We start from the raw sequence: 13,777 nt of genomic DNA, 5'->3' as shown, positions 1-13,777 counted from the left end.
CTCTCAGTTATCTCAGTTTTGTCATCAAAAGCCAAGACCTTGTCATCATTCAATACTGTTCATTATTTTATTTCTATACTTGGATGATTGAGGTTACAAGTATTTGTCTTTTCTCTGAATTACTTAGCCTATCATGATGCTCTTTGGTCCATCCAAACTGCAAGATTTCATCTTTCCATATGGCCGGGTATTTTCCAGGTGTGTATGTACAACAATTTCTGATCTGTTCACGTCTTGTTAGACATTTTATTGTTTTCCTTCCTATTGTACTTGCAATGCAATGAAGATACATGACCCTATGTAGTTTTGATTTAATGAGTGTTTTTTGGTGGGTAATCTACCATGTGTAGCATCACCGGGTCCTAAGCAACCTATATTTTTGCGTTTTGAGTAATCTCCAAAGTTTTCCACAGAGGCTTTAAACAAATGATTCCCATAGACCAGGGGTCCTCAAACTTTTTAAACAGGGGGCCAGTTCACTGTCCCTCAGACCATTGGAGGGTCTGACTATAGTAAAAACAAAACTTATGAATGAATTCTTATGCACACTGCATATATCTTATTTTGCAATGAAGAAACAAAACAGATACAAATACAAAATGCGGGCCATAGTTTGAGGACCACTGCCATAGACTGTGAATGAGGGTTCCTTTATCATCATACTCTACCAATACTAGTTGTTACACGCTTTTTGTGAAGAGATTAAGTTATTCTCTCTGGTATGATTTATTTCATTATTTTCCTGGTATCAAGTTATCTCTGATAACAAGTAAATGAATGCTTTTTACATTACTACATGTGACTACACAGACTGTATGTCCTTTCAGAGATATGTACCGGTATGTTCATCTTTATTTTTCAATGCAGTTATTGAATTTATTTGGGGTGGGGGTTTGGGCCTCACCTGGTGATGCTCAGGGGTTACTCCTGGCTATGTGCTCAGAAATTGCTCCTGGCTTGGGGGACCATATGGGACTCTGGGGGATTGAACTGTGGTCCACCCTAGGCTAGTGTGGGCAAAGCAGATGCCTTACCACTTGTGTCACCACTTTGGCCCCTGATTTTTTGGTGCATAACGATTGTACTATGTATTGTATTTTGGATACTCAATCTTTCGTGAAAAGCATGGTTTGCAAATTCAAATAGATTTTTTGTTGTTGTTTTTGGGCCACACCCGGCTATGCTCAGGGGTTACTCCTGGATATCTGCTCAGAAATAGCTCCTGGCAGGCATGGGGGACCATGTGGGACGCCGGGATTCGAACCAACCACCTTAGGTCCTGAATCGGCTGCTTGCAAGGCAAACACCGCTGTGCTATCTCTCCGGCCCCTCAAATAGATATTTTTAATTACAAACAAAAAATTATAAATATTTATATCATATTATTTCTTTACCCCTTACCAATATGTTTATATGATTACCTTTTTGGTCTTATTTAGCATTTTATTTTTTTTGTTGTTGTTGTTTTTGTTTTTGTTTTTGGGCCACACCTTGTGACGCTCAGGGGTTACTCCTGGCTATGCGCTCAGAAGTTGCTCCTGGCTTCTTAGGGGACCATATGGGACGCCGGGGGATCGAACCGTGGTCCGTCCTAGGCTAGCGCAGGCAAGGCAGGCACCTTACCTCCAGCGCCACCGCCCGGCCCCTATTTAGCATTTTAGAACGACTTCACATGATTTAATAATAGCTATTCCATCTGATGTGTGGTTCATTTGTTGTTGTTGTTTTTGTTTTGTCTTTTTTGGGGGGTATTTTGGGCTATACCTGTTGATGCTCAGAAATTACTCCTGGCTATGTACTCAGAAATCGCTCTAGCTTGGGAGGACCATATGGGATGCCAGGGGATCGAACCACAGTCAGTCCTAGGCTAGCACTTGCAAGACAGATGTCTTACCTTTAGTGCCACTGCTCCAGCCCCTCATTTGTTTGTTTGTTTTTTCCCTCATTTGTTTTTAAAAATATTTTTCAACCATTAGTTCTATGTATGACTTAAGGCTTCTGTATCAGTTTCTTCCCCAGTGAAGGGAAATTATCCACCTGATTTCTTCAAATAAATTTAGAGCTCATTTTCTCTGCTCCCATGAACCCAAAAACCCCCCAATAAGTTCCAGTGTAAAACTGAGAATCTGTGTGTTCCATGCCATACAAGTATATAGAGGAATATATATTAGTGTGTGTGTGTGTGTGTGTTTGTGTGTATAGAACTTTTTTGTTTTAAAGGGCCAGAGCGATAGCACAGTGGTAAAGCGTTTGCATTGCACGCAACCAACACAGGATGGACATCAGTTTGAATCCTGGCATCCCATATGGTCCCCCGAGCCTGCTAGGGGCTATTTCTAAGCACAGAGACAGGAGTAACCCCTGAGCACCACTGGGTGTGACCCCAACCCCTCCCAAAAATAACTTTTTTATTTAAATGATTGTATTTTAGGTCAAACGTTTACATTAGTGTTAAGAGGTACCACCTCTGACAACCCAACATATTTGAAACCTCATTTCTTTTACTTATTAGGAGCATCCCGTTGACTTCTGTCTTTAGAAACCTCTTACTGATTTTTCTAGGATTTATCCAGTTTTTCTGTGTGCTCTCAACACCTTCTTTTGTTTACTTTATTCATCAACACTAAGTTATGGTGGGCACTTTACTATATCTTAGTGTTGAAGTGTTTACCGTGTTCATTCTGACCATTTGAAATTTTTATCATGAATATTATGTATTGCTTTACACTTTTGTGTTGTGTTATTCGCTCCTGAGATATATATTTTTATATCTCCTATTTTTGCTTAAAACCATTTCTATTTGTTAAATTTACACTTTTATATTTTGTAAAGTAGATGAACTAGCCTGGTATACTCTGATCCCTGTCATTCAAATCTGCTTTGTTTCTGGCTTTTATCTCACCATTATTGAATTCTCTAAGTTACTTGGCTTATTCTTCATGTATTCATGGTTAGTGTGTGCTAAGAAGCACCTGATTTGCAAGTCAAAGGGTTTCTCAACCCTCGGTCTTAGGTATATTTGAAAATAGCTCCTCTGTCTGGTATCAGATTGTATTTATTTTTAATTTTTGATCTTTGAAATGTGATTTTAAATATTGTTATTTACAAAGTTGTTCACAATACAGTTGTTTCAAGCATTCAATGTTCATACATCAGTCCCATCACCATTTGACCTTCTTGCCAGCTTCCCACACAGCCCAAGCCTGCCCCCCCCTTAGCACACAGGAAGTAGTTTACTGTATATTCCTTGTTTTAACAAAATGTAAATGGAATTATCAAATTACAGTTTAATTATTGAGATTTTGAGAAACTTCTTGTATCTCAGCCTGGTGTTAGTAAAGTCATGTTGTTGACCTAAGACCAGGCTGTCCTATCACATCACCTAACACTAAATGGAAATCAGAAGAGCTATCATCCTTTGAACTATGAAATATTAGAGCACCAACAACAGAAAACTGACTTTGGCAATTGTGACTGAACAGAGCCTATCTTGGGACTAATAAGGAAAAGCCTACCATAGTTACTATCTTTAACGAACTATTAATGTTTGAATAATGCCTTTTCTTGCAATTTATGTTTTTGTTTGTTTGGGGGCCACACCCAGCAGTGCCCAGGGCTCATCCTTTGTGATGCTTTGGGGACCATAGCAGGTACCAGAGTTCAAACCTGAGTCAGCCATATACATACACAAGTGCCTGAGTACTGAACTATTGTTCTAGCACCTGATTTTTAGGAATTTAAAAAAGGGCTTTGATTTTTACAGACAGAATGCATTGTTTGGCAACAGACAGTTTTTTTTTTCAAATATTCTATCACCTATCAGCTGTATGACCAGGGGAACATTACATAACTTATCTGATTTTCAATTTCTCATATATAAAATAGATATTAAGACATCTCTCCAGCCCACATAAAGGCTCTTAATATGTTTATTTGTTAATTCTGGACCTGTAACTGTTCAGTAAAAATCAGTTTGTATTATTGTAAGTGATGAAATCTGAGTAAAGCTGTTATCCAATAAGATTCTTTGACTTTCCAGTGTACAACTTTTGTTTATTTTTGGTTTGGGGACTATACATGGCAGTGCTCAGGGGTTACTCATGGTTCCATACTCAGAAGTAATTTCTGGTGGTGCTTAGGGGACAATGCTGAACCAATTGACCACAAGTAAAAGCAAGCTATACACAGCTATACACTATACACAGCACTATCTTTCCTGCTTCGATAACATACATTTTTGTTGTGTTGTTTTTTTTTTTTTTTTTTATTTTGGGGCCACACCCGGCATCACTCGGGTTACTCCTGGCTCTGCACTTAGAATTTGCCCCTGGCAGGCTTGAGGACCTTGTGGGATACTGGGGAATCAAACCTGGGTTTGTCTTTGGTCGACTGCCTACAAGGCAAATAAGCTACCTGCTGTGCCACCCCCCAACTTATAGTTTTATGAAGCCATAAGAATATGGAAAGCTAAACTTATGAGATAAAAGGAGAAAGACAATAAATAGTTACCACCATTAAAAATGCAGTAAGAAATTTCCTCCTCTGGACTTTTCCTACCAACTTTTCCTCCGTTAGTACCTAACCAAAGGTAAGAGACACCTAAAAGTAAAAAGACACCTCTTTCCACCTGAAGTTCTCCATTTTTATTTATAGTTATTTAAAATACTAAAACTAGGGGACAGAGCGATAGGGCATTTGCCTTGCACTCAGCCAACCCAGGACGAACCACTGTTTGATCCCGGGTGGCGTCCCATATGGTCCCCCAAGCCAGGAGCAATTTCTGAGCACATAGCCAAGAGTAACTCTTGAGCATTACCGGGTGTGGCCCCAAAACAACAAAAACAAAAAAATTAAATGAATAAAAAAGAAAACAACTTTAACTTTAGCCCATATTTTGTACTACTCACTTCCTGCTGGACATTGTCAACCTAAACACTTGTAAACAGGTTAACCCCTGAGCTTCACCGAGTGTGGCCCCAAAACCAAAAAAAAAAAAAAAAAAGTCCTAGAAATAAACCCAGATACATTCAGAAACTTCATACAGGAATATCTTAAATCACTAAGGCAAAGGTAGACCTTAGAAGAAATTAATCTGAGAGTTGGGTAGTCTTTTTGTAAAAGATAAAATTGGAATTGGTTTGGGGACACAGAAAACACTTTAAAAGTTTCATGAATTGCTACTAGAAGCTTGTGATGTGTCCAATAGCAATAGCAATGCAGCACAGACTCCAAGACCTAGGCTATATGAATCGTTGTGTCCAAATAAACCATAAATTAACCGATTAAAAATTGGATCCTCGGGGCCGGCGAGGTGGCGCTAGAGGTAAGGTGTCTGCCTTGCAAGTGCTAGCCAAGGAAGGACCTCGGTTCGATCCCCCGCCATCCCATATGGTCCCACCAAGCCAGGGGCGATTTCTGAGCACTTAGCCAGGAGTAACCCTTGAGCATCAAACGGGTGTGGCCCAAACCCCCCCCCAAAAAATTGGATCCTCATCTCATTGAACACAAGAAACTGCAAACGGCTCAGCCTATACATTTAAAATAGTAAAATCACAAGTTTCAGAGGAAACATGGGATGTGGATTATTCCTCTTCAATTTCCATGTAGGGAAAGGCTTTTTTTATGAGTTTGGTTTTTTAGGTGAAGTGGATTAAGCCATGCCCAGTGGTGCTCAGGAGACCATATGCAAAGCCCAGCATTGAATTGAGTCAGCTGTGTGTGTGAGAGGGAGGGGGGGCAAATACCATATATAGTGTACTATCTCTCCAATGAGTCAATTTTAGGGGGATGGCTGGATTGGGACCACACTTGGTGGTGCTGAGAGCTTACTCATAGGTCTGCACTCAGAGATCACTCCTGATGGGATTAGGGGGCCTATGCTGTGCTGGGATCGAACCCAAAAAGTGAGAATATAATGAGAATTATTCTTGCAGGGGCCATGAGGAAAAAGTACCAAGGAGAGAATGAGCTGATCTGCTTAACTGTTTTCATTTTCAGTGTGGTTAATGGTTCAGCACCCAAAGTAAATAAATAAAATAAATAAGGATTTGCAGAAACCAAAATAGAAAACAGCCAGTAATGCTTACAGATGATTAATATAACTATATTGAAATATGAGTGAAAAAAGACAATAACCTACAGAATCTAAGAAACTAGTTTTGAATATTAGTCTCATGGTTAAAGACAAAATAGATTTTCACAACCTAGTGTGCCTATTTCTTCTAGGGTTATGGGCTGAGCAATTTTGAAACGATGTGTTTTAAGATTGAAATCAGTAATACTGGAGATAATTAAGAACCTAGTTTGTTTATGACCTAGGGAGTTAAAAAAAAAAAAAGAGAAGGGTGGGGGCTGCCATGAACCCTAGGGTGCTGGATTTTAACTGGAGGTTAAAGGAACTAGAGCTCATGGGACACTGACCGATTCCAGGGCTAAAACAGGAGAAACACAAATAAATTCAGGAGACTGAATTATTTCAGATATACTTACAGTCTTTCAACTGTCTAATTCTAACTCAGCTCATATTTCCAAACCTAATAACAACTATAGCAAAACAAGCTTAAATAAAGGTTCAAAAAGTAAGAAAGAATTTAAAAATATTGGAGATTTAGCAAAGGGATCAACCTGAAGATGTTCCCAGTGGCCAAATATGGAGCAATTTGAATAGCAAATTGAATAGCAAAGTCAGTGATGATAGTGAATTCTAATAGCTTCCCCAAATGGGCAATACTGCCCCCTGGGGAACACTGCAATGCAGGTGGGTTCAAATAATTATCTGGGAGCAATTGGGGCCTCTTCCTATTTGGTCACTGAAAGAAGGTAGATTTTCAGTGGGGCACTGGGTAATTGTTTTTCTGAAAAAGGAATAGTAGGTGAATTAAGTGTGGGAATCTCTGGGGCCGGAGAGATAGCACAGTGTTAGGATGTTTGTCTTGCACACAGTCAACCCAGGACGGGCGGCGTTTGAATATCGGTATCCCATAAGGTCCTCCGAGCCTGCCAGGAGCGATTTCTGAGCGCAGAGCCAGGACTAACCCCTGAGCACCACTGGGTGTGACCTAAAAAAAAAACAAGTGTGGGAATCTCTGAATAAAATATCCATGAGTGCATCTTGTTATAAATAACTGAACAACAAATAGGAGAGAAGGGAAATCTAGTTTCCTCTACTAGAAAGAGGCACAATTGAGGGGCCAGAGAGATAGCACAGAGGTGGGGGGGGGGGTGTTTGCCTTGCACACAGCCTACCTGGGAGTGACCAGGTTTGATTTCCGGCATCCCATATACTCCCCCAGCCTGCCAGGGGCGATTTCTGAGTGCAGAGCCAGGAGTAACCCCTAAGTACTGCTGGATGTGGCCCTTGAAATCAATCAATCAAGAAAAAGAGGCACAATTAAAGGTTAATTAACAGAAATGTTGGGACCAGAGTGATAGTAGTCAGTAGGAAACTTGTCTTGCATGCAATTGACCAGGACCTATCTCCAGCATCCCATATGGTTCCCTGTGAGAGCAAGGAGTAAGACCTAGGCACTCTTGGACGTGATTAGCCTCTTCCCAAATCAGGGATTTTCTCTAATAGAAATAAAATAGAGCCAGAGAGTACAGGTGATAGGCACTTGCCTTGCTTACAGCTAACCCTGGTAGAATCCCCAGAACTCTGAATGAACACTCAGAGTGATAATCTGAGCACAGAGCAAGGAAATAAGATTGAAATTTTCACTTTTACAGTCATGCTAATTATTAATAAGAGGAATCTTGACATAGTGCTGGGCACATACAAAGTATTCAATAAACACAGGCATCAAAGTGACTAAGTGGAGTTTACTCATTTTAGTGCCTTCTGTGTAACATGAGGTAATCACTTTTAAAATTACTCTTTTAAAAGCCTAATAATTTAAATGTCTCATAATTCTAATCAAGTAGCTTAGATTTTCTAACCAATAACAACAGTAAAACAAGCATAAATAAGGCATTAACATAAACATGAAAAACTGGGACTATTGTTATTTGGATGCTTCAGTTTGTTTCATAATTTTGTTTATTCTTCAATAAATAAGATTAACACAATTGCATTTTATGAAGTTTATGCAGTAAAACATTGGCAACAGACTAGTTTAACTGGTATCCTGCATTCAAGAAATATGTAATGCTTCTTGGAATAAAAATTACATTTGTACTGCTACAGATGAAGTATTTTCTAGCCAAATTAAAAAAAAGGAATTTTAATTTCTAACTTGGTATATTATTTGATTCAAAGATAAGTATATGCCAAACAAAGATAATTTGTTATAAAAAACAATGTGCAATTTAACTATTTGGATTTAACATTCTATGGATCAGTCTTTCCTTCATCTCAGACTGGCTTCACCTCTTCTCTGTCAAAAAGCAAGAAAACAATCCCAGAATTTTAGTGGTAGGCCAGTGCAAGGAGATGCCGAGGGATACCGACGATACTTCTTGACTAAAATATGGCTTGTCTTACGGTCTTACTTTTACCTTGCTGCCATACATAGACCCTGGTTCTTCTGATTTACTGACACTACTTTCTTGGACTTGATTAATGTCTCCATTTGTTCTTTCCACTTCAGGGCTGCCACTGTTTTTGAGTGTAGAGATATTTGTGAGTGTTTCACTGGCATAAAATCTTTTGCGTGAAACTTGTCTTGAGATATTCTCTGGGGTGTTTCTGCTTAATTTTTGCCAGCCTTTGAATTGGAGCATATCAGATCTGACCTGAGGTATTAATAGAGATTAAATGAATTAACTGCTTGATTTTTTGGTTGTTGGGTCACACCCGGTGGTGCTCAGGGGTTACTCCTGGCTGTCTGCTCAGAAATAGCTCCTGGCAGGCACCATATGGGACACTGGGATTCAAACCAACTACCTTAGGTCCTGGATCGGCTGCTTGCAAGGCAAACGCCGCTGTGCTATCTCTCCAGGCCCAAACTGCTTGATTTTAAATGTATCTTTTTTTTTTTTTATTGAGACCATTGTGAATTACAAGTCTTTCTCAGTTGTATAAATGTATCTTTTATATAACTACAATGTCAGATGATGGTGACAACACTGGTTTAGAAAATTAAATATGGAATTGAGGGGTTGGGGCCACACCCAGCACCACTCAGGGGTTACTCCTGGCTCTGCGCTCAGAAATCGCTCCTAGCAGACTTCAGGGGAATCATATGGAATACTGGAGGTTGAACTGCAGTCTGTCCTGGGTCAGATGCATGCAAGGCAAATGCCCTTACTTCTGTGCTATTGCTCCAGCCCCCAAATACAGAATTGTTGAATTTCAAGATTTATGGGGCTGAGAGATATTACAACAGGTAAGGTGTTAGCCTTGCATGCTGCTGATTCAGGTTCAATTCCTGGAACAACAAATGGTCTCTGATCCCTGCCAGGGGTAATCCCTGAGCACAGAGAGAGGAGTAAGTCCTACCAGTAAGCACTAGCAGTATGGCTCAAAACAAAATAAGCAAAAATGACAGATTATAATTTTCAGTAAAGGAGGGAAGTTGACAGTGGTGATAGGCTTGGTGCTGGAACACAGTATGCCTAAAACTCAACTAAAAACAACTTAATAAATCATGGTGTCTTAATAAAAATTTAAATATTTAAATATTTAAATGAATTCTGGATAATGTAAAGATAAACCACATATTATTGTTAAATTTTGATTTAAGGAGAAAAGCCATTATCTAAAAACAGTTAAACTTCTCCAGTTAAATTGGAGGAAGATAACATTTGAACCCACATACTGTGATGCTAGGATCAAGCTCCATTCAATGCAAGTGCTTGAACAGCTGGACTATCTCTCTGGCTCTAAAGGTAAGCCTTCACCTAGCCCTTTTCCACTTAAGGCAGAATTTCTGATTTTCTACTGTTTTAATCAATTGTTTTCTACATAAATGCCATGAGATATTTCAGAATAAGACTACAATAGCTCATTCCTAACCATTGGTTATAACTTTAAAACATGGCTTTACCTTTCTGGTCTTTGTGAATGACACAGTGATTGTGGAGAAGACGCTCTACTTGGCTCATCATCTAAAGTGGCCAAAACAAAGTTAGCTTCCAATAACATGTCATCAATACTTAAAGCCACAGGCCTAGGAAATCAGAAAAAAACATCACACTCATTATCTAATGGACACTGGGAAAATGTGAGAAAATAAAACTTACTCAGGAGTTAAAAACAGTAAAAGAAAAAAATTTTTTCATAAAATAATAGTCCTAAAAACTAAACAGCAGAGTCACCAAATCCAGTTTCATATATTCTATTTATCTCAACCCATTCTCTTGACATTTTAAGTTTTGAAATTTGTTAAATTCATATGTCCAGGGGCCGGAGCAATAGTACAGCTGTAAGGCATTTGTATTGCATGTGGCCAACACAGGACAGATCCCATATGGTCCCCTAAGCCTGCCAGGAGCGACTTATGAGCGCAGAGCCAGGAGTAACCCCTGAGTGCTGCCGGGTGTGACCCCCCCAAAGAAAATTATATATTCATAGGATTTAACTTAATCTGTATTCATTTCTAATTATGAAATTTGTCACACCAAATAACTATCTCAGCAAAATTACGTGTTCTAAGACACCATTTATGGTATCTTTCAAAATAATAGTTTGGTAAATGTTGCTAATGAAGTCAGGTGTGTTAATTTCAAAGTGATCCAACAGTTTTCATTACTAATATGTAGCAAAAGAAAAGTTTCCAAAAGACCTACTTTCCAGGAAAATCAAAATGAAAGGATATAGGTGCATGTAAAGCTTCGGAAAATGCCAGCATTCCCTGAAAGAAGAAACAAAGCAAAGCTTTGAGATCTTTATTTTTAAAGAAACTATACCAAAAATCAATTAATAAATATTTTACAAACTATAGGTAAACTTCTAATTTTGAAAATAAAATTTATTTTACCTTCAATTCTTTGAAGCAAAATGTTATTTCAGTGTCAACTCCGATTTGAAAGAAGTCAAATTCATCTGGACCAACAATCATTTCACTGTATACAGAATTGTTCAAGTCTATTTCATAAAGTAAAATAAAGAATAAAATTAGTTCCTTGGGCTGGAGCGATAGCACAGCAGGTAGGGCATTGCCTTGCATGCAGCTGATCTGGAATCGACCAGGTTTGATCCCCGACATCTCAGATGGTTTCTTGAGCCTGCCAGGAGCAATTTATGAGGACAGAGCCAGGAGTAACCCCCCAAAAATACAGTTCCTGAGATATTTGTTTTAGATTCATGTTTCTTTGGTTTTGGGGCCACGACGGGTGCACTCCTGACTCTTCACTCAGGAATTACTTCTGGTGGTGCTTGGGGAACTATCTGGGGTGCCATGGATTGAACCTGGATTGGCTGCCATGCAAGTGCCCTTAGTGCAGAACCAGGAATAAAACCTGATCATAGACAAGTGAAGAGGGGGGGGGGGAATGCTTTCTTTTATATTCTTATTGCTATCAATGGCAAAAAAAAAAGAAATAAAAGATTCATGATCAAAATCTCAAACAATTTGTGCCAAAGATCCCTAAATTTTTTTTGTTTGATTTGGGCCACACTCAGTGGCACTCACGAGTTGCCCCTGGCTCTGCTCTAAGAAATAGCTCCTGGGAGCTAGGGGGAGCATAAGGGATGCTGGGAATCAAACCTGCATTCATCCTGGATCAGTCGTGTGCAAGGCAAATGCTCTACTGCTGTGCTATCACTTTGGCCCCTAGATTTTTATTTTATTTTTTGCAGCAGGTTAAGGTGATGTTTGGGCTGGACATATCTGTGCTCATGGCTTACTCCTGGCTGTGATCAAGGACCCCTCTTGGTAGTAATCCCTCTTGGTAGTTACCATATGCAGTGCTAAGGATGGAATAGAAGCTACTTGCTAGCAAAGCAAGCATCTTACCTTTTAAACTATTTCTCTGGCCCTCCTACAAATTAATATTAAAACTACTTGATATTAAAACTCCTAATTTAAACATACCTTGATATCTCCATTCTCTCTAGAATAACTTGGAAGACAGTACAGCAGGCGAGGCATTTTAAATTACGTTGTCATACCTGGGTTCAATCCCTGACACTGTGTGTGTGTGTGTGTGTGTGTGTGTGTGTGTGTGTGTGTATTCCCAGCCCCATCAGAAGTGATCCGTAAGCACAGACATGTGGCCAAAAAGCTAAAACAAACAAAAGAAGTAACTACCTCTGCAACTGGAGAGAGCTCATTGAGCTGGAACATGTTTTTTCATACAGGAGGCTTAGATTTGATTCCTTTGATTCCTGTCACCACACAGGCACAGCCCTGGAGGTCCCCAGCATCCGTGGAGTGTTTGAGTATCTCCAGCAAAGCAGAGCTGCAGCACTGCATCCTCAGACCCTTGTGTTGAACTGATGGGCCCCTGGACACCTTAAACTTGGGAAGTTACACCCCCCAAAAAAAAGATGTCCCCAATAGAGAAGAGCAGAGTAAAAACATTGCTATCACTTCAACAATGGTGTAACAAAGTAATAAGAGGCAAAAGAAAGGTCTGGATTGCACAGTGATAGGGTGTTTGCCTTGCACGCAGTCAACCTAGGACAAATGGTAGTTTGATTCCCTACATCCCAGATGGTCTTCCGAGCCTGCCAGGAGCGATTTCTGAGCAAAGAGCCAGGAGTATAACCCCTGAGTGCAGCAGAGAGTGACCCCAAAACAAACAAAAAGGCAAAAGAAAAATGTTCCTTTTTAAACATATATTTTTAATAATAATAAATAGTACACTACTAGTAATTAATATGTGATTAGCAATCAAGAATTAGTCATAGTTCATGAAAGCAACATGGTAGATCTACTCCTTACCCATGGATTCCTCATTAGAGCTCTTAAAGCAAACTTTCAGTGGAGTAACAGAAAGAGTAATTTCCTCTTGATTTGATGTAAAAAGAACAATCGCCTCAGCCAGGACTCTATAAACATAATTAAAAATATATGAAAAATATAAAAAATCACATTCATGGGATGGAGAGATAGCACAGTGGTAGGGTGTTTGTTTTGCACGTGGCCAACCCAGAATGAACCTGGGTTTGAATTCGGAATCGTATAGGGTTCCCGAACCAGGAGTAACTGAATTAATTACCTTGGTTGAATCGTAATTGTATTAGAACATATATTCTTTTCAAAAATAACTTGCAAGGGCTGACTTTCTTGAAAATACACATTATGAGTTCTTTTAATACCTTTGAAAGAATAAAATAGCCTGTTAATATTTTATATGTTTGTTTTTGAGGTCACACAGATAATGCTCAAGAGATACACCCAACTTGGTACTTGGGGGCTACTCTAGCAGAGCTCGAAAGACCCTGAGGTTCCAGGATCAAAACCCAGGCCTCTTACAAGTAATTCACACATTCAACCCATTGAGCTATCTCTCCAGTTCTTGCTAATAATTGTTTTGGTTTTGTTTTTATTTTGGGGCCACACCCAGTGGTGCTCAGGGCTTGGTCCTTGCATATGGCCAACCTGGGTTCAATCCCTGGTGCCCCAGATGGTACCCCTAGCCCTGCCAGGAGTGAACCCTGAGTGCAGAGTCAGGAGTAAGACCTGCATACCACTGGGTGTGTTCTTCAAACAATCAAACAAACAACTCAAACATTTGGTTCAAAGATAGTTTGGTTCAGTGATACAAACACTTCCTTGTGTGGGTCCTTCCATAGGTCATATCTAAAACCAAATATGCTCCCTGCCCACTTCCACATCCCCTCCCACCCACCCAACACTGCCTCTGTGGTTCAAGCCCTTACCCTACCCTTGCC

General features: G+C 39.6%; 1 protein-coding gene across 1 annotated transcript in view; it reads right to left on the bottom strand.

The window, feature by feature from the left end:
• Nucleotides 1–13,777, bottom strand: part of LOC126029777 (cell cycle checkpoint control protein RAD9B-like) — a 29,033-nt gene that overhangs the window by 7,974 nt on the left and 7,282 nt on the right. The window contains exons 5-8 of the mRNA XM_049788079.1: nucleotides 10,917–11,023; nucleotides 10,726–10,790; nucleotides 9,984–10,106; nucleotides 8,494–8,725 (exon numbers count right to left, since the gene is read on the bottom strand). Coding sequence (XP_049644036.1) covers nucleotides 8,494–8,725; nucleotides 9,984–10,106; nucleotides 10,726–10,790; nucleotides 10,917–11,023 — 527 coding nt within the window. The remainder of the gene's footprint in view (nucleotides 1–8,493; nucleotides 8,726–9,983; nucleotides 10,107–10,725; nucleotides 10,791–10,916; nucleotides 11,024–13,777) is intronic.

The sequence above is a fragment of the Suncus etruscus genome, chromosome 15, assembly GCF_024139225.1.
Source record: "Suncus etruscus isolate mSunEtr1 chromosome 15, mSunEtr1.pri.cur, whole genome shotgun sequence".
NCBI lineage: Eukaryota > Metazoa > Chordata > Mammalia > Eulipotyphla > Soricidae > Suncus > Suncus etruscus.
The sequence above is the reverse complement of the archived record's forward strand: the minus strand, read 5'-3'. Positions and strand labels throughout refer to the sequence as shown.